Source organism: Muntiacus reevesi, chromosome 3 (assembly GCF_963930625.1).
Source record: "Muntiacus reevesi chromosome 3, mMunRee1.1, whole genome shotgun sequence".
In the NCBI taxonomy this organism is placed as follows: Eukaryota; Metazoa; Chordata; class Mammalia; order Artiodactyla; family Cervidae; genus Muntiacus; species Muntiacus reevesi.
In genome coordinates, this window is record NC_089251.1 from 252,992,977 (window position 1) to 253,015,613 (window position 22,637).

A 22,637-nucleotide genomic window follows, 5' to 3' on the forward strand; every position below is an offset into this window, starting at 1 on the left:
GCAAAGAGTCAGACACCACTGAGCTACGAATACTTTCACTTTCAATAAGATTTAAATTTATAGAACACCATTTTTATAAAGGCCTTTCCTGGTGAAAACCACGACCAAAGGCCAGAGGTTTTCTTTCAAGAACTCACTTTTGTGGTTATGCCCAAGTTCTTTATAACATTGCACTTATGTTCTTATCTCCTTTGGCTTAAGAAAACCACAACATTAGTCCAGGTTACCAAATTTGGACAAAACAGAGGAAACTGACTAACATTTACAAAAATTCATTTTTGTTTTCAGCAAACATCATTTAAGTGTCTGATATGGCATGTATGACACTATGGTAGGCTGTAAAGATTTAAAAAATATGACTTGTAAAATATAGCTCCTAAGCCAAATAACATACAAAAAAGGAACTTCAATGTAATATGAGACTGAAGCTACATGTCACAATGAGAGAGAGAGAGATGAATGATCCAGTTTAAGAACATATCCTAATTTAAAAATTCAAATACATTTAAGATGCCAAAATATTTATAAACAGGTAAATTTTTAAACCACCTATAAAAATGTTCATATTGACAAGCTTATTTTTAAGAATTAAATGATTTTAATTAACTGAAAGGAAATACAGTATGTTTTCAAAGAATCTTAATCTTGAAATCTAAGAAAAAAATGAATAATGAGTAATTTGTTCTACATACTGACATGCTTGCCTCCTTAATGAGAAAAAGTACATTCAAAAATTGAAAATTATACTGCAAAGAAATGTAAACAAGGTCCAACGTCCTCTTATGTTACTGCTGTCAGTGGCTCAGTCATGTCCAACTCTTTTTGACCCCACTGACTGTAGCCAAGCTTCTCTGTCCAGTCAAGGATACAGGTTGCCATTCTCTTCTCCAGCGGATCTTCCTGACCCAGAGACTGAACCTGGGTCTCCTGCATTGCAGGTGAATTCTTTACCATCTGAGTCACCAGGGCAGCCTTGTTCTTATGTTATGACTAATTAGCAGCAGTTTGAGTCTATTATCACAAGTAAATTAATTGCTAATACAATCTCCTTAAGTACTGAATTTTTTGAATAATATACACTAATTAGACTAATGTGTGCTGGTGAATAAACATGTGATCAAAATTTATAATTCAAGGTAGTCAGTCTGGCTATATTTTATACTAAGTGCAAACATCTTAAAATAACTTTTAAAAATTCTTTCACTGGGCAGCATAATTAAGTACAATTGTTCAATATATATGACATAGGCTTCCATAAAACTTGACATCAAGATCCTAAACCAAATACGGAGCACAAGATTCATGCAGTTCATGGTAACGTCAAACACAGCATTTACTTATTGTTTTTAAGACACACCCCTTCCTCCAGCCTAGACACTCTGGGGGATACAAAAGATAGGAAAAACCTTCAAGGAGATTAGGATCTTAGAAGAGAGATGATTATAAAGATTTCTACAGTTAAAAACATCAGATTATATGTGAGACAGATAGAGAATGAGGAGAAGGGGAAGGAGCAGGGAGGGAGAGAAAACAATAAAACTGCACTCTCTACTTTTTCTTTTACAAGACATGACAATTATTTTGACTACATTAGGGAGAAGGCCTCAATTCTGTGCTAATGATTTTTAACACATCTCCAAAACATCTGCTGTGAGCAAGAGAGAGAAATCAAAAATACTGAAGTCGTGACTCAGGATTTCATAAATGTGATCAGGTTAACCAATGGCTGCCACACACAGTCAGTGCCAACAGGGGATCCAAGAAGGAGCCAGCTCCGGGGCACACAGTGCAAGGGTGACCGTGAGCAAGGGGATCTCAGGAAGGAGCCAGCTCCGGGGCACACAGTGCCAAGGGTGACCGTGAGCAAGGGGATCTCAGGAAGGAGCCAGCTCCGGGGCACACAGTGCCAAGGGTGACCGTGAGCAAGGGGATCTCAGGAAGGAGCCAGCTCTGGGGCACACAGTGCCAAGGGAGACAGTGAGTAAGGGGAACCTGAACTGGGTTTCAGTACATTTTACTCAGTGAAAAATAACTTCAAAGTTTGACCCAAGTAATAGTAACCTGAATGTCCCTCTTTCCCTTATCAGAGAGGTTAGATTCGAAGTCAGAGCAGTAGTTGATGGTAATGTATTGTTGAAACAACCTTTACAAATCCTCTAACTTCTTCCTCAAGCAAAGCAAACTCGGTACACTGAGTCTCTGGCAATGCGGACAGCAGTGCAAGGCAGTGACAGGAGCGGGGAGCCTGTGTCCAGAGGCCCTGAACATCCTTAGGCTCAGGGGGCAAGTCTTTAGAGCACAAAGAGAGGAGGGGCTGGAAGAGTTATGGAGCTTGCCTCTAACTGGCTAAGGAAGCTACGTAAAGTCAATGGAAAAATAAGGGATCCTCAGCTGAAGCCTCCTGAACCTTACAGATGAGGCCTCAAAATATTAAGAGAGGATTTGAGGTAAGAACAGGCCCAACCCAGCTAGTGGCCAACAAGATGGAGAGAGGAAGGCAAATGAAACTGGGAATCGGCTGAAGGGGGTTGAGCCACTGTGAACAGCTTGCTGGGGACATTTCCCACGCTAGGGTGATGCCCCAGAAGACCCATGTGGACGACAAAAGGAACACGTGGAGAGGCACAGTCTAAGAGAAACAGGAAGAGGACTCTGAGAAAGACCGAACACTTCTCCCTCTGTGTAAAAGGTAGAGACTAAACTGAGTGCTCCTGTCTAACATGGCTCAGTCAAGAGCCAGTTCTGCACACGGGCTCCTTTCTCCTTAGGTCCCAACTCCTATCACGGTCTGCCATCTACTAGGCCCACAATTAATTGTTTAGCTGTCAGTGGACCAATGAATTCAAGTTCCAAAGAGGCAGATTTCAGAACACTATATGAAAGTATCTACTGACAGATGGAGCCAGCTTCTGGGACAGCGAACACCGTGCCAAAGGAAATATGTAAGCACAGACTGGATGTCTACCTAGGAGGGAGGCCTAGAGAGTGTCTTTTCATACTCAAAAGAGGTTTGAAGAGATGGCAACAGAGCCTGTCTCAGCCTGTACGCATATCAATTCACTTTATCAAGCATTCACCACACCTTAAGCCTGCTACCTGGGGCCTGCTGTCGAGGAGCTCCTATCTCACACTAAAGTAGGTTTAGGGGTGCAGAGGTGGTGCAGGAGGGGAAAGAAGTGTCTGTCTTTATAATCAAGTAAAAATCCACCTTCCCCTTTACACTCCAAGATACAGGAAGTAATGTGCCTGCTTGTAGATCTATGGACTACACACACTGGCAAGTAGATCTGTGCGGCCGAAACGGAAAGAGGTAGAATGGCTTGCTCTTCTGCAAGGTCCACTCAGAGGCAGAGGAACGGGTCTGAAGCAGATGGAGTTACAGTTCTTGTGAGCACGCTGACTACCTCTGCTATTCTACTTTTCTCAGCACCTGCTCCAGCTCTTCAGTTTTGCCTCTGTTGTTCCCGTTGCCGAGCACACTCCTCTCCCAGACATCTAGTGGGCTAACTCCATCATTTCCTTCAAGTGTGTGCTCAAAAAAGCTCCTTTTCACTGGCCCCTCTCTATTAAAAACTGCATCATCCAATTGCTACTGATCAACCTTATCCTATTTCTTTTCTCCATAGCACAGTCTAGCATTTAACAATGTGAAAATACTACATAATCCACTTACATATTACGTTTATGATCTATTTGCTTTCTCCACCACTAGAATGCAAACTCTACAAGACCAAGGAATCCTCTTTTATTCACCGTTTTACCCAAAGTGCTCAAAACAATCACTGGGACATCGTAAGAATTCAGCGAATATTTGGTGAATAAACAAATGTATAAAGTCTAAACTACAGCACAAATAAGTAGCCCATTTATGCACCTGTAATATGCAAGAAGAGGTTCACTTGTAGACAGACACGCAAAAACTGTGACCAACTGAGAAAGAAGATAATCATCTTCCATTTACACTCATGCAGGAAATAATGCTCTTTAAGAATGGTGGAATTTCCTGCTGTTATTTTTCTTCTATATATACATGCCCACTCACATATACTTTCTTGATTTACACACACATGCACACACTCATACACACACACACACCCCCTCCTCCACCCCTGTATGTTCTCTCAACTTACCACTTTACCATCTGGCCAAATATCTAGAGTTGAAATAGCATTAAGTTCAATGTGTATATGATACAACTCTACTGTCTGGTTCTGCTGCCCTAGTTATATAAACGCATTTTTGTTTAAAGGGTAGATAAACGACTATGAGTTTATGTTCTTTATTTTAAGTTTCAAACACTTACCTTTATTTGTGCCACACTACTTTTCATTTTCTTTTGCCTGTTGATCTGATATGTCAAAGACTCCTTAAGCTGGCCCAAGTAACAAATACCAAACAGGATGAATTCCTTGACAGTTCACCTTTTCTGTCTGCAAATGTCACCTATAAAATATACCAAAATAAATCTTTGTTAACACTAATAAGAAGTGTGTAAAATAATGACCATGTCATTATTTTGGTAACTGTTGAAAAATGCTGAACTGACAGTTATGTTCATACACAACTGCCATTCAAGTATTTTATAAGAATAGCATATCAGTAGTTTATAATTTACGGTATGGTATAAGGTAAGGAAATCACAAAAGTGAAATAGAAAAAAAAATTAAAAGAGGTAGAGAATATACAGTAAAAACTGTGCTCAGCACCAAAGTAACTAACTGAAAACAATTAAAAAAAAATCTAATTTGAATTGGAGAAAGGATGATACAGATTATCTCGTCCAATCCTTTATTTTAAGGATAAGAACACTGCCAGATAAGTCATTTCAATGTTCCAAGTTATAACAATGTTCTAAGCTATAAAACAAGCTAGCGGCAGACTAGAAACCTAGCTTAAGGACACCTGATTAGGTATTCTTTTCACTGGACCACACACACAAATAGTCTAGGTACTATAAAGTACAGTGATACACAGTTGCCACCACTTAATGCAGTTGGGGAGGTATATAAATCACTAAGTAAAGAAAAGTTTCCCTTACCATGGTTATCATGCTATCTAGATTAGTAAAAACAAAATATAGCTGATTCTTCACAAACGTGTCAATCTAACTGCAATCTAAAGCACATCATTAGGGACTCCCAGGGACTCCCAGAGCAGAGAGAGCCAGAGAAGGGAAGTCCCATGCGCTCAATACACTCTCCTAAATTTCTGACTACACCTGAACCCATACACATACTAAAGAGAGTCCTGCTCAGGACCACGGAACTGAACACAGATGTAAACAACTCAAGAGACAGATGGGTTCAAGAGACAGAATTTGCAACTTAAGCCTTACCAAATAATCGCCTAAAGGGTCAACATTCCTCAGAGGAATACACCAGAATCCAAAGTCTTAACAGAATAGTAAAATGTCCATGATACAACTAAAAAATAACTTATCAGATAACTGTGGCCCAATCTTGAGAAAAGACAATCAAAGAAAACCAATACTGAGACACCAACCCAGGTGACGAAATTAGCAAAAGGGGTTTTCAAAGCATAGTCAAAAGTGAAAAGGGAGACATGCTTGTAAGGAATAAAAATATAGAAAATTTCAGGGGAAAAAATCCAAAACAAAAAATGAACCAAATTGAAATTCAAGGACTGAAAAATACATGAAGCAAAAAATTCACTGGACAGATTTAAAAGCAAAATGGAGATAAAGGAAAGCCAATAAGTTTGATGTAAAATCATTAAAAACTATCCAATCTAAAGAACAGAGAGAGAAATTTTAATGAACTGTATCAGGGATATGTAAGACAATATCAATGGGCATTGTGTAATTAAAGTACAAGAAGGAAAGACAGAAAGAATGGGATAGAAGAAATATTTCAAGAAATAACAGCCAAGATATCCCCAGATTGGATGAAAGACACAAATTTACAGACTCAAGAAGCTTGAACACTCCCCAAAAGGATACATATAAAGAAAACCACACTTACACAAATAGTTATAAAGAGTAGTCAGTAATCAAACTGCTGAAAACTAAAGCTAAAGAGAAAATCCTGAGAGCAGCAAGAAGGAAAAACAACACATTATATAAGGGAATAATTCAAATTATTTCTGACTTTTCTTTAGAAACTAAGGAGACCAAAAGATAGTAGAATAATCTTTAAAGTGCTGAAAGATTAAGAAACTGTTAACCTTCAGCAAAAATAATTTTAAGAATGAAGATGAAATAAAGACATTTTTCGGACTGAACAAAGCAAACAAAAACAACTAAGAGAAATTAAGAGAATGCACACCAGCAGACCTGCACTGCAAGAAATGCTAAGGGAAATAATACCAGATAGAAGTATGGATTTTCAAAAAGGAAAAAGTAACACTGGAAATGGTAACAGTCTCAAGAAACATAAAAGACTACTTTTTCCTTTATCTAAAATACACAGATCTGTTTAAAGCAGAAACTATGTTGGAGAAGACTCTTGAGAGTCCCTTGGACTGCAAGGAGATCCAACCAGTCCATCCTAATTGATTCAGGAAATCAGTCCTGAATATTTACTGGAAGGACTGATGCTGAAGCTGAAACTCCAATAATTTGGCCACCAGATGCGAAGAACTGATTCATTTGAAAAGACCCTGATGCTAGGAAAGACTGAAGGTGGGAGGAGAAGGGGACAACAGAAGATGAGATGGTTGGATGGCATCACTGACTCAACAGACATGAGTTTGAGTAAACTCTGGGAGCTGGTGATGGACAGGGAGGCCTGGTGTGCTGCTGTCCATAGAGTTGCAAAGAGTTGAACACAACTGAGCGACTGAACTGAACTATAATGTCTTGAGAGGGCATAGTGTATGTATGCAGATATTTGTGGACTAAAATGGACCTACATGAGGCAAGGTTCCTGATTTTTTTCTGAGGCAGTACAATATGAACTCTAAGAAGCCTGTGAAAAGTTAAGGATAGACCTTATGTTCTTTAGAGAAATGACAAAAAAATGTAAATAAATATAACTAAAATGTCTACAGATAAATTAAAATGGAATTAAAAAAATAATTTATAAAGGCAGGAGAGAAAGAATAAAAAAGAGAGGACAAAAAGAAAAAAATAAGATGGCAAACTTAATTAACTCTATGAATTATGTCAAGTATTAATAAACAAACATTTCTAAATAAAAAACAGAAGCTACTCCTCCCTCACTTCAGGTGATACAGCCCTGAAGGTATTATAACCTAGTCTTGGCTGGATTTTAGGTCCCACTTGCCTCCTCAAAATGACTTACACAGTGTGTATTTGCCATACACAAATCACAAGATTCTTTTCAAAGATCCTGTTTTTACGGCTATAAATGTATAGAGCTATAAAACTCAAAAAATTTTATTCAACAAACTGTTGCCCAAAGGTAATGGTATTTTTTTTAACCTCTACTAGCACCATCATTATATTCTAGTATATCCTTATCATCCAGTATTATTTATATATACATTTATTCAATAACAACAAACATTTATTACACTTGTATTTTGCCAGGCATCCTTCTAAGAACTGGGTAGACAGCAATGAACAATCCTAACAAAATTCCTTGCCCACATGGGGCTTACTTATAAATTTATTTATAGATTAACTTATAAAAAGTAAAGTTAATTTATTTACAAAAAGTTAATCTATAATGGTAAGCAAAGCACTCAGCTACTGATAAAGCAAAGTGGCTGGCTGGGTCTTTTTTTAACACATGTCATTTCAGATCATTACTTAATACTGTAAAACAAGATCCTGAAGTCACTATGTCAAAAAAAAAAAAGTGGAATATGAAAACCTGCACGGCTGGAGAATTACTTGTACATACATTAGGGCCCACCTGACTTACTTAGAAGAAGATCCATATACAGGGGTGGCGGGGGGTGGGGGGGAATACCTAGGCACACTGATTTTACGAAGGCATCCCCAAGGTAATTCCAATATCCAACTCTTCCTCAAGATTTCTCAGCCCCTTCCAGTTCTGGACGAGAAACTAGTTATCAATTTGTCTTAAATCTTGAGTCAAATACAGGACTCCACAGCTTACCTACTTTGTAGTGAAGAACTTAAGACATAAATCATTTCAAAAGGGAAACATAAATTCAAATATTAATCCTTAACTAACTGGTAAAAAGCACATACATGTATGTAAAAAACAAAAATCAGTATCAGTGCTTTTTAAATCTGAGAAATCTGGGCACAATTCACAGGGAGAAAATTCTCACTCATAATGCACTGGTGGCCAGGGCACAGGCTTTTTGGAGCTTAGGACATCAGCCATGATAATTAAAGTAACAATATCTACTATAACAGGCTTCCCAGGTGGTGCTTTGGGTTAAGAACTTGCTGCCAATCTAGGAGATATAAGAGTTGGGGGGTCCGATCCATGGGTCAGGAAGATCAATTAGAGAAGGGCATGGCAACCCACTCCAGTATTCTTGCCTGTAGAATCCCACGGACAGAGGAGCCTGACAGGCTGCAGTCCACAGGGTCGCAAAGAGTCGGACACGACTGAAACGACTTTGGCATGCACGCATCTGCTATAACATGATCACAAACACAAATTTAAGCACTGAACTGGAGTCATCCAGATGACAAAATATGTTCATGAAACACTTTTATTATCTTTAAAATGAAAATAAAACATGAGAAATTGAGAGAGGGCAAGAAAAGGAAAAAACCTGCATCAGAATTCAGTCTTCCTATGTAAACTAGATATGTATCTGATAACAGTAATTGTTTCAATGATTATGTACTTCTCAAGTTAAAAAATGCATATATGTACACTGGAATAAATAGTAAAAATTTTCTTGCCCGTAGGCTTAAATATGCTTATTAACTGTGAGATATGGAACATACTTTATGTAAAAATTAAAAGCCTAGAGAACTGTTAATGTCCTTACTATTCATCATTTGTCCTTACTCCCGGGATGATCTATACGATACCTCAATAAAGGATTCCATTCTCTTCTATTTTAATAAAGTTGTTATACAAATTAATTGGGGTTTCCCCGGTGGCACAGTGGTAAAGAATCTGCCTGCCAATGTGGGAGACACTAGAGACGTGAGTTCGATCGCTAGGTCAGGAAGATCCCCTGGAGTAGGAAATGGCAACCCACTCCAGTATTCTTGCCTGGAAAACTCCATGGACAGGGGAGCCTGGAGGACGACAGTCCTCGGGGTACAACTGAGCACGCACGCACAAACATACCCTGCCACCACCACAAACTAACTGTAACCACAAATTACATTCACCAAGACTCCCTCTATGAACTAGGCTAAAGAAATGAACTGTCCAAAATGAACCTCAAAAGAATCTAATCTGAGTAAAAGACTCTGCTAGTACTCATTACGTTTTGCAGGGAATATGCTGGTGGGTACTGCTGCCATCAATCACCTGTGACTCATTTTCAGGACTTCTCTGATCCAGAAGGAGAAAACACAGAAGACGGAACAAAGCCCTCCTTCAACAGATGCTAGACGCCAGTGACTGCCATGGACTCATTTGCATTATTTTTGTCCTTGATCCTCATTTTTTTTCTGCTCTCTGCTAGTGGACACTTTTAAATCAGCACTGTACAAAAAGAATTTTCTGCACTAATGGACAGGTTCTTACTGAACTGTCAGTAGCCACTATACCAATACAATAGTCACTGGCCACATGTGGCTATTGAGAACTTCAAATATACCTAGTGGAAATGAGAAAATTAATTTTACATGATTTTAATTACGTTTATATTTAAACATGAATAACCACATGTGGCTACTAGTTACCACACTAAACAACACAATTCTAAATGATTAGCAGACACTGGAGGCTTTTAGTCAGGGCATTCTGAATCTTTGTTTTGACAATCTCCAGATACGATATTCAAATTTCTCCAAGCCAGGCTTCAATAATACGTGAACCATGAACTTCCAGATGTTCAAGCTGGTTTTAGAAAAGGTAGAGGAACCAGAGGTCAAATTGCCAACGTCTGCTAGATCATCGAAAAAGCAAGAGAATTCCAGAGAAACATCTATTTCTGCTTTATTGATTATGCCAAAGTCTTTGACTGTGTGGATCACAACACACTGGAAAATTCTGAAAGCGATGGGAATACCAGACCACCTGACCTGCCTCTTGAGAAATCTGTATGCAGCTCAGGAAGCAACAGTTAGAACTAGACATGGAACAAGAGACTGGTTCCAAATAGGAAAAGGAGTCCATCAAGGCTGTATATTGTCCCCCTGCTTATTTAACTTATATGCAGAGTACATCATGAGAAATGCTGGACTGGATGAAGCACAAGCTGGAATCAAGATTGCTGGGAGAAATATCAATAACCTCAGATATGCAGATGATACCACCCTTATGGCAGAAAGTGAAAAAGAACTAAAGAGCCTCTTGATGAAAGTGAAAGAGGAGAGTGAAGAAGTTGGCTTGAAATTCAACATTCAGAAAACTAAGATCATGGCATTGGGTCCCACCACTTCATGGCAAATAGATGGGGAAACAATGGAAGCAGTGGCTGACTTTATTTTTCTGGGTTCCAAAATCACTGCAGATGGTGATTGCAGCCATGAAATTAAGACACTTGCTCCTGGGAAGAAAAGGTATGACCAACCTAGACAGCATATTAAAAAGCAGAGACATTACTTTGCCAACAAAGATTCGTCTAGTCAAGGCTATGGTTTTTCCAGTAGTCATGTATGGATGTGAGAGTTGGACTGTAAGAAAGCTGAGCACCAAAGAATTGATACTTTTGAACTGTGGTGTTGGAGAAGACTTGAGAGTCCCTTGGACAGCAAGGAGATCCAACCAGTCCTTAGTGTTCACTGGAAGAACTGATGTTGAAGCTGCAACTCCAATACTTTGGCTACCTGATGTGAAGAACTGACTCATTTGAAAAGACCCTAATGTTGGGAAAGATTGAAGGTGGGAGGAGAAGGGAACAACAGAGAATAAGATGGTTGGATGGCATTACTTACTCAATGGACATGAGTTTAAGTAAACTCCTGGAGTTAGTGATGGACAGGGAGGCCTGGCGTGCTGCAGTCCATGGGGTCGCAAAGAGTTGGATACGACTGAGCGACTGAACTGAACTGAACTGAAGATATGATACTAATTAATTCTTCAGATACTGACAAAAGTTAAAAAGAAAAAAAAAAGAAACTCATATCCAAATTAACAGGAAAAGTCATTTGGTTATTTTCCATGACAGATTCAGATTATGAGAAATAAGGAATATAATAATCCTCATCCTAGAGTTTGTCTATGTTTTAATCATCAATGTGTGATCTCCACAATCTTAAATGCTGCTCTGCAGCTGCTATGATGACAAATCATTTTACATAAACAACAAGAAAAGCCTGGCATTAGAGATATTATTACCATCACAAACTTCATATACAATCCTGGGCCACTGAACAACAGTGCAGATAGCGATTGATCACATCTCCAGGAGATAAATGATCTATCCTTTAGCTTAGACTGAGTAACTAGAAGGGGTACTGATAAAATGGGAAAAAAAAGAAAACCAGCCCTGCTGACAGCCAAAAATTGACACCGACACAGAAACCACAACTTGTAGAATGGATTTTCACTAATTTGCAAAAGGGAAAAATTATGCCAATGTAAGCCCATGGGGTCACAAAGAGTGGAACACGACTGAGGAACTGAAGTCATCATATGGAACATGGATTATATGAGGTCAAGTTCCTATCTCTAGTTAGTTCAGTCCCATCTGACCCACACAGAATGATGTGGGCATGCACTCATGTGTTCTTAAGATACGACCACTTACTGTTTCACCAGCTCTTTAGTTTACAAGTTCTCTCTTGTCTACAAATGCCTGCCTAGACCAGATATCTGGCAACACTAAGTGCATTACTGGGGATTTTTTATTGATGGGCTTTAACATACAAGACAAATGAAACACTTTCTTCAACAATTCGATGACATGGGGGACAAAAAAAGAAAGAAATGGGTGGTACAACTGTTAAAAGAACCTTAACAGACTTAACACATGTAATATGTGGACTGTGTTTAGATCCAAAGTTGAACAATTTGCCCTGCTCTATAATGGGGTATGTTTATATAGTAGGATCCATGCTAACTTGAAATGAGCACTAACTCAGTTAACTAAGATCCTCTCTGCAGTCTTTCTTCCAAATAAAGGAGACAGACTGGACATCTCTTCTCTTAATGGGGGACAAAATAATGGAAGAGGACACTTTCTAGTCCAATAATACTATGAACCTGCTGAGAAGTACTATATGCACATCAGGGTGGGATCTGGACTTTCAGAAATACTTAAATCCACACAGATGAACATATTTTCAACCTAAGAGAACTTACCTTAGCATGTACCTAAAATAAGATGTATTTAAAAACAAGCCTTTACCTATATACCTATATGGTGTATACTATATACCTATATAGGCTTTATATATAGTGTGCCCAAATTGATAATAAAGGAGATAGTCTAAGCTCTAGTACCAATAATTTATAAGCATTCAAAAAGCACTTTTCTCAACTGTAAAACATGTTTTCCAATGAGGTAAGTCATTTTAAAATAATGTGATGGTTAGTGACCCATGGCTGACAGGAATGATACAACGGTGAACACAGCTTGCCCAATGCCGTTCAAAACCAGCCAAAGGGAAGAATGCCAATGTATATAGCAGCTCCACAACACACTAATTTGCCATCTACACTAACAATTCTACAGCACATTACAATGATGTTTCTGAGGTATCTGAGATGAACTAATTACATTTCCTGTGTCAGAAGTCACAAACATCTAATTTCGTCAGGTAACAACAAAAACAAATAAATAATAAATTGTTATAGTCACAAAGACACTATACCAGGCACTTCATTTCTATATTCTTATTCAACCTTCATTGTTACCGTGCTTTCGTGACTTTTTTAAGCCTTATTTTTCAATGGGAAAATTGAGGTACAGAGAGTTGAAGCGATGTGTACAAATAAATCACTGCTAGTACGTGACAGAGCTAAAATTCAAGAGAGTTTATCTGATGCCAAACCATCTGATACTGCGTCCCAAGGAAAATACCAACATTAGTAAGCTGATGCCAAACTGGTAAACTGTAAAATGTAAAAAGATACAATCTATATATACTATGCATAAAATTTTCCTAAACTGGTCCATTAAAAGTTCCAGATAGTAAAGGTTTTGATGGTAATATAATGAGGCCCTAATTTTTTTAAACATGAATAATAATGTTAAGGATTCCTTTATTTAATTTGCATACCAAGAATTCACTGTGACCAGGTACAATATGAGCAAATAAATCACTTGACTATTGTCTAGTATCTAGTATTTTGATACTTGATAATACTTTGATACTTGATAGTACTTTGATAAATCACTTGACTAATATCTAGTATTTTCCTTGATGATCCCTCTTGGGTCTAAAACCTGGTTTCTCTTCTCATCCTACACACATAAAACCTGGTTTCTCTTCTCATCCTACACTCACACGGCAATTTTTAATGCCTTTAATTTCAAATTATCTCATCCATTTAAGTTTACTGAGTTTTCTTGCTGATCAGTGTCATCTTTCACCTTTCTACCCTTCAACCGTCATCACCAAATACTTTTCTGGCAATCAAGTACAATCTGTTACATTTCTATGTCTCAAAACACAAGAGTGACATTGATAATACTGTAGACTGCTATCCCAGTTCTAACAAAAAATGTATAACGTACTATCATCGTCCAGATTTATACAGAATATGCCTACAGGGAAATTCTGAGAGTTCAATATGTGCATGCTTGATACATAGACTAATTGGAAATTCCTGCAACGAGAGTAATTTATCCAGAGTTTATAGCTCTCACTGCTCTTCTTAGCATCACTGTGTGGATTTCATGATGAATTATTAAATTTTTCTCTCCTTGTCACAAGTCAGTCACTCAGCAAAACCACACCTGCTCTCCTGAGCAAGAAGAATATTTCATAATAAGATGATGTTGTTTCAGCAAGCATCAGAAAACAAAATACTTAATAAGATTTTTAAGAAGACTGCTTTAGACTAGTAACTGGAAACTATAAAATTATATACTCTGCAATTATCTCAAAACTTCAAGAAACAGGAAAATATTCAATTAATTAATGCACTACTCTCTCAATTATTTCAAAATAAAACATTTACCACTGTCCCTTAGGTATCTTCAACCCATGTTAGAGGAACTTATGGAAATATACTATCATAAAAATTTTAAAAGAAAGTTAAAGAAGTTGATTTCCTTTAGTCTGCTCTTCTGCATTCTACATAGTAACAGTAAGCATGGCAAACTCCAAACATTATAAGAGTTTAAAACAAAAAACAAAATAAGAAAATGTAATAGTAAATAGCATTCAAATTAAAAGCTAGTTCAAATCTGTTCTTAACACAAAAATGTAATAGAAAGGTGGTGTTGATGGAATCCTTTGAAAAATTTCCAAATAGGACACAAACAGATGACCCTTCCAAATAGTGACTTTCCTTTTCAGGGAACAGATAGGAATAACAGATTGGCCACAGTTCTTAAGCATTAATGACAAGATTGCCATGGCCTTTCCCTATTTGGAAAGAGGAAAAAGAAACATTGTTTAAGAAAACTGCTTCCTTATTTTTTCTTGCTATTTTTTTGAATACATACATATTAGCAAGAAATTTGCCCCATGATATGCCACATAAGAAAAAATTTGATACTGTAATTTGATTTCAGCACAGGTTCACAAAATCAAGAAAATAAAAGGGCCAAAACTTTTCAAGAAAAGTCACAAGAGTGACAATCCCTTACGTGCAATTCTGAAATTCGAAATGTCTTAAAAATACAGGTTTTTGGTAAACTCATTTGGCAGCAAAATTTGACATGCACTAACTCAAGACTTTATGTGACTCTTCACATGACGTACTACAGAAATATTACATGTATTGGACTAGATGATGTTGCCCTGGGACCCCAAAAGGGGGATTACTTAATAAATATATCTGCACTGTATTCCCTCTGTAAAATCTGAACAAATTCTGAATGTCAAATCAGAATTATCAATACAAACACAGAAATGCAGATCTGTCCTCCCTGTTTGCTTTCTGATACACTACAGTATACCAGGTGTGTGCTTTGATGCATAACCATTTGAATGACTAAAGGTTACCACATAGAAGTAACAGGGTTAGAAGCTGTGCAGATAGTATTAGACATTGTTTGTGTTTTTAAGCGATGAGGAATAAACAGCATAAACACTTCTGACTGTTCTTTAACTCTATGTAGGGAAGACAGCACCAACTTGGGGACTTCTTATGACAGTGAGACTCAGATGAGTAAAAAAAAAAAAAAAAAGACAAAATCTAAAAGTTCTTGTCATTTTTTAAGAACTCAATGACACCCATGTGTGCTGTGTGTTAAGTCGCTTCAGTCGTGCCTGACTCTGCGACTCCATGGAATGTGGCCCCCCAGGCTCCTCTGTCCACGGAATTCTCCAGGCAAAAATACTGGAGTGGACTGCCATTTCCTTTTCCAAAACCAACATTCATACCAAAAATCACTCATTATAAACTGAGAGAGTGTTAACCCCCATTCACTTCCCACATCATGAAGCCAATCCATATTAGTCTGTGTTAAGTTACCAAAGAAATTAAAATGATAATGATTATATGAATAAGCTACCTACACTTTTTTAAAAAGTCTTTTTTGGTACATGGGAAGATCCAGCCTTTTCACTAGAATGCAGGCTCTATGAGAGCAGAAGTTGTTGATTTTTGTTTCAAAATCGCTATCAGCTACTTCTGGATTTACAGTAATGATTTCAAATGAGTTAGTTTTCAAGAAAAATTCTATATGTTGAACTTATTTACTGATTCATTTAAATATATATTATGATATTTATGGGGCAAATTCCCTTTATCTTGCCCCCTCTCTAATTCCATTCTCTTTCTCTACACAACCAAGCTTTTTCTGGTAGATGAGTTCACATGAAGTGCCTCTAACTCTTCAGTTCAGTTCAGTCACGTCCAACTCTCTGCAACTCCATGAATCACAGCATGCCAGGCCTCCCTGTCCATCACCAACTTCCGGAGTTTACTCAAACTTGTGTCCATTGAGTCGGTGATGCCATCCAACCATCTCATCTTCTGTCGTCCCCTTCTCCTCCTGCCTTCAATCTTTCCCAGCATCAGTGTCTTTTCCAATGAGTCGGCTCTTCGCATGAGGTGGCCAAAGTATTGGAGTTTCAGCTTCAGCATCAGTCCTTCCAATGAACACCCAGGACTGATCTCCTTTAGGATGGACTGGGTGGATCTCCTTGCAGTCCAAGGGACTCTCAACAGTCTTCTCCAACACCACAGTTCAAAAGCATCAATTTTTTGGCGCTCAGTTTTCTTCACAGTCCTACTCGCACATACATACATGACCACTGGAAAACCATAGCCTTGACTAGACGGACCTTTGTTAACCCCTCTTACCTCAATTTGGTTTCCACTCTTAGGATTCCACAGTACTAACCAAGGTTACATAATGACTTTCTTGTTGCTAAATCCAGGGGCCACTTCCTTCTTTTATGACACGGGGTCTAGTATTTGGTACTGCTAACCACCTTCTTGAAGTTCTCATTTCTCAACTTATATCAAAGACACCAAGTTCATCTGGTTTTGCTTCTGTCTCTTCCTCTGTCCACCCCTCTAACAGTTTACCATTCCATAGCGTTTAATCTTTGCTCAGGGAGTTTTGTCTGTTTTGTTCATTATTATAATCCCAGAAGTCTCTCAATACTCAGTAAATGAACAAATGAATAGTCCTTATCTTTTCTTTCTCCACATTCTCTCTGGAAGACCATCTCCACTTCCACATCCTAGGCTAATACTCATAAGAACGATTTTACTTCATCTAATCTTTTCTATAGTGTTCCAAACCTTTATCTCCAAATGCCTATAGAAATCTCCATGTGGATGCACCAAAAGCCCGCTGAACTACAGAAGTCCAAATTGGAACTCATTTCCTCCTCTCCTCAAACCAGCACTTCCTCTAAAATATTACCTGTAAAACTAGCCAAGTGACAATTTCCTCATTCCCAGTCAGTCATCAAATCTAACTGATCCTACCTTCTCAGTTAACAGGAGACAGAGCAAATCTGCCCATTTCCCCCCATTCTCTCTGCCATTGTATACAGGAGAAAAGTAGGGGGAAGGCGTCATTTAGGGAAGATCCTATAAAATAATCCCTGGTTTCATTTTAGAAGAAGGCAAAATAGTTTTGACCTCTCTAATGAGATTTCTCATAGGTCTTCTTTACCTACAGAATATAAGGACTTTCCCAACTTACCTCTAAAAAACATACTACTAACCTGTAGGGCTCCACTGCATTCTACCTACACAGAGCAAAAGGATTCTTTAAATACCTGTGATGCTGCCCAGAGAGAAATCCAGGCCTTAAATTCAAAGCACATTCCACTACAATATAACTGTATTATTTCACACTTTCAAAATTTCCTTCTAAGTTTTTAAAATGAAAATTTTGTCTCAATGCCTACTGTATCTACCATCAGTCTCCTTATATTACTCTTTAATAGAAAAGAGTTCTTTGGTAGCAGTTCTCGTTAACTGAGTAAAAATAAATCTTAAGGGATATCTCTGGGGCTTCCCAGGTGGTGCAGTGGTAAGGAATCTGCCTGCCAATACAGGTGATGCAAGAGATGTGAGTTTGATCCCTGGGTCAAGAAGATACTCCTAGAGCAGGAAATGGCAACCCCACTCCAGTATTCTTACCTGGAAAATTCCATGGACAGAAGAGCCTGGTGGGATACAGTCCAGGGGGTCACCGAGTGTCAGACATGACTGAGCACACACACACAAGGGACATCTCCACTGCCGCTATGCCTTTAATCACCTGTACTCAGACCCTCTGAAGCCCACCTCATCTCGCCTTCTCTTTATCGCACACTTCACTTGGTTCACACAGCTCAAGAGGCCAGCAGCAGAACTCAACTTTCCTCATTAATCCCAGCACATGATTCACTGAACAAATATTGTCAGTATGGGTTTTACTGATCTGTGATTAAGTTAAATTTATACACATTGTCATGGTAACAAAGAAGAGACAAAAAACCTTACATTTAAAACCTACATAACCCTCACCACTTGTGGCAAAGAAACAGCTCCGGCGCATCTAACCACCCACTGAACAGTCCCTTTTTCGTGTTGTCTTTAAAGTTTCCATTTGTGAGGAAAGTCTCCTTTGTGAGATTTTTTATAACTGAAAAATTTTGTATGGGAGAAACAGGAAAATAGAATGAAAAGAACTGATATTTATATTAAAAAGTGGTTCAGAAAAGCACTTAAGGGAAAGGTTTAAAGGTTGAGAAAAAGCAGGATGGTCATGGTCTTTTTCTTTTTACTTTACCCCCAATTCTTTGGAAGCAAATTAAGAATAGAGGGTCAAAGGCAGTGTCTGTATCTTGTGAGGGGAGATGTATGTTAAGCTGTGAACAAGACACTGAGGTCTGAGATAAGAGTTCCTATTATCAGGCAGAGCAGAGAAATCTAAGTGCGACAGCAGTGTTATACACACAATACTATTAGAAAAATGGAAGGGCAAGTAAGTGGGTCTGGGGAACACAGAAAGAAATCAGTCTAGAAGGTGGATTTTGAAGGACAAGTAGGTCATTCAGGCAATGAGATAGCATGTATAAGGACTCAGAGGCATGAAAGACCTTCTAGAACACTGGATCCTTGAAGTTCTTGGTCACTGCTATATATTATATCCAGAACTTAGGACGGTGCCTGCTACTTAATAGGTTCCAATTCTAAAATCAAATATAAAAGGAGGCGTGTGAGCTTTTGATGACTGTTCCTAATTCTTCCTACGAAGAACTCCCTATGATGAAATTTGACAACTTCTTTACCATGGAATACCACAATAGTCTCATCCCACGTATCAACCCCTGCTTCTAGGAATGGCCAAGCTGCTGCCATCAACTGTATCAAGACAGAACCATAAGGAGCAAAACCGCACCTGTCTTCAGCGCCACCCTCCCTCGGTTAACCTGAGAGTAGCTTTAATATACTTCCCTATGAGACGAAAAAAGTATCAGTTCCTTTCCTACCAGTTCCAATCCAAGAAGAAATCTGACCCTCAAGGTGCAGTTACTTAAACTTAGGAAAACAGGCCTAATTGCTGAGAACGTTGCATGCCTTCATTCATACCACTTTGTTCGCCCCTCCCCAAAATGCGTTCATCAGCTTGCCGTACTTAAGTGTAAGTGCCAGATATGTTCTCTCAACTCTCACAGTACAGCTTTGAAGGTAGGCTTGCTGATGATTAAATCAAAGAGCCACTTAGTAAATCATATTCTAAATTTTAAAGAAAATTTGAGACCTCCACAGACAAGTTTATAAAGTAGCCTCTAAATATAGCACTACATTCTAGACCAGAGACTCCTGTCATCAGGGCTAGAATAAACCTGTCCTGATAAACTAATTCAGGAAAGGACTCACAGGGTAGCTTTCAAGGGGAAAAAACCAACTCTAGTCTGATCCATTTATGAGTTAAGCTCAAAGTCAAATTAAAGATGAACCTCCACTGGGTCTCAGCCTCCCATTAGCCAACCTTAGGTCCCCCGGGTGAGGCAGCCCACACCATTTTTTTTGGTATCTGTTCAATGGGAAAAGATTTAGCTTAGCTACAAATAGCAAAGGCTTGCTTTAATCACTGCTTCCTCCCCTGGTATATTATTCTTGAAGAAAAGGCTTTGAAAAGTATGAATTTCCTTGTAGACCTTGAAATGTCTCTTTCAATATCCACTTGGGAAATGAATATACTGAGATAAAATATTTAGGCTTATTAAAGTCTGGAGGTTTGCTAAAATTAATAGGCCAAGAGGCCTTTTTGTTCCATTACCCTCCCATGCTAGGATTCTCAGATTTAAACAGAGAAGTAGAGAAATGCAACAAGGAAGCCCTCAAAGTCACTAGTGGGATTAGCTATATTAGCAAAATCCACTTTTTTCTTAAACTAGCTGTAGGCTAGCAGTGACTTACTTCAAGTTAGGGATACACCAAACTTGATGATGGTGTGATCACTCACCTAGAGCCAGACATCCTGGAATGTGAAGTCAAGTGGGCCTTAGGAAGCATCACTACAAACAAAACTAGCGGAGGTGAGGGAATTCCAGCTGAGCTAATTCAAGTCCTAAAATACGATGCTGTTAAAGTGCTGCATTCAATATGCCAACAACTTTGGAAAACTCAGCAGTGGCCACAGGACTGGAAAAGGTCAGTTTTCATTCCAATCCCAAAGAAACACAATGCCAAAGAATGCTCAAACTACCACACAATTGCACTCATCTCACATGATAGCAAAGTAATGCTCAAAATTCTTCAAGCCAGGCTTCAACAGTACATGAACTGAGAACTTCAAGATGTTCAAGCTGGATTTAGGAAAGGTAGAGGAACCAGAGATCAAATTGCTGGATCATAGAAAAAGCAAGAGCGTTCCAGAAAAACAACTACTTCTGCTTTACTGACAATGCCAAAGCCTTTGAGAGTGTGGATCACAACAAATTGGAAAATTCTTCAAGAAATGGGAATACCAGACCACGTTACCTGCCTCCTGAGTAGTGTGTAGGCAGGTCAAGAAGCAAGTTAGAACCGGACATGGAACAACAGACTGGTTCCAAACAGGGAAAGGAGTTATCTCAACGCTACATATTGTCACTCGGCTTATTTAACTTATACGCAGAGTACATCATGCTAAATGAAGGGCTGGATGAAACACAAGCTGAAATCAAGACTGCTGGGAGAAATATCAATAACCTCAGATATGCAGATGACACCACCCTTATGGCAGAGAGTGAAGAAGAACTAAAGAGCCTCTTGATGAAAGTCAAAGAGGAGAGTGAAAAAGTTGGCTTAAAACTAAACATTCAAAAAACAGATCATGGCATCCAGTCCCATCACTTCATGACAAACAGATGATGGAACAAAGGAACCAGTGACAGACTTTATTTTCTTAGGCTCCAAAATCACTGTAGCTGGTGATTGCAGCCATGAAATTAAAAGACGCTTGCTTTTTGGGAAAAAAGGTATGAAAAACCTAGACAGCATATTAAAAAGCAGAGAGGTTACTTTGGCGACAAAGGTCAGTCTAGTCAAAGCTATGGTTCTTCCAGTAGTCATGTATGGATATGAGAACTGGGCCATTAGGAAAGCTGAGCGCCAAAGAATTCATGTTTCTGAACTGTGGTGTTGGAGAAGACTTCTGAGAGTCCCTTGGACAGCAGAGAGATCCAATCAGTCAATCCTAAAGGAAATCAATCCTGAATATTCATTGGAAGGACTGACCTTGAAGTAGAAACTAATATTTTGGCCACCTGATGCGAAGAGACGACTCAATGGAAAAGACCCTAATGCTGGGAAAGATTGAAATCAGGAGGAGAAGGGAACGACAGAGGACGAGATGGTTGGATGGCATCACTGACTCAATGGACACCAGACTGAACAATGAACAAACTCCGGGAGATGGTGAAGGACAGGTAAGCCTGGCGTGCTGCAGTCCATCCGGGGGCAAAGAGTAGGACACGACGGAACGACTGAAACACAAGTTACGTAAAGACAAAGGATAACAGAGGAAGAACACACATAATAATAAACGAACGGTCCTCAGAACTACGTGGTAAATGATGAAAAAGAAACGACTCATGAAATTTTGAAGCAGTCACAAAAATACTTCGCGGGAAAGAGGAATGAGAGGAGAACTTCCACAGCTTTTTAATAAACCACGGTTCATTAATCTCACACCTGTGGTTCGGGGCCCAGGCACTAAGAAAGGGGCCTTGGGCCCCGAACCAAGGACTCGAGAGGCTCCAAGTGATCCGCGCCCAAAACACACCTCATACGAAAGGAAAGGGTACCCTCGCTGGTGCTGGATTCCACAACAAAAGCCACCGCAGAGAGCCAGCTCCAGGAACCTCCCGAGGAAGCTACTCTCTCCGCGCAGGCATTTTCCATCCCACCGCACACTCCCCATCCCACTCACAGGGGCTCTTCGGCCCGACCGACGCTCACAGTCCAACCTCGCGGGCCACCGCGCGGAGAGAGACCCAAGCGAACCCGAAAACTGCCCACGGCCATACCAGCGAGCCCGCACCTCTTCCTGGGGCCCCTTCATTTCCCACCCGGCCTGGCAACCTGCAACCCCAACTCCAACTCTTTGCCTGCAGCGAGTCTACGGACTTCGGTAATTACCTGGAGCTCCACCGCGCCGCCATCACACCGGAAGTACGTCACTTCCTCTTACCCGACCCCGCAGTGAGAGGAAGGCGGAACGTGAAATACATAAAAACCTGACGCTAAACTGACTCTGATACGTTATTTTATTAACTTATTTTAAACATTGTTTTATAAGACCAGATTCAGAGCCGTCGATCCGGCTACACTTTTCCCTTTCCAAGACGGCGACAAAAGAGACACAAACTACAAGATCCAGAACCCACCGCCAATGTGGACGGAAATGACGCGCTCAGTTGTAGGCTAAGACGGCAGCAATGCACGACGGGAATGATAGTTCTTCTGGATAAGGATCGTAGAGTTCGCTCTGGAAGCTCGCCGGCAACCTAGTTCTGTCTTAAAAATTTTTAAAAATTTACT

General features: G+C 39.3%; 1 protein-coding gene across 1 annotated transcript in view; it reads right to left on the reverse strand.

Annotated features, from left to right (window-relative positions):
- The window catches only part of CWC22 (CWC22 spliceosome associated protein homolog), a 63,143-nt gene extending 40,777 nt beyond the window's left edge, over window positions 1-22,366 (reverse strand). Inside the window, exons 1-2 of the mRNA XM_065931868.1 lie at window positions 22,236-22,366; window positions 4,304-4,443 (exon numbers count right to left, since the gene is read on the reverse strand). Coding sequence (XP_065787940.1) covers window positions 4,304-4,330 — 27 coding nt within the window. The 5' untranslated portion in view covers window positions 4,331-4,443; window positions 22,236-22,366. The remainder of the gene's footprint in view (window positions 1-4,303; window positions 4,444-22,235) is intronic.
- Between the last annotated feature and the right edge of the window lie 271 nt (window positions 22,367-22,637).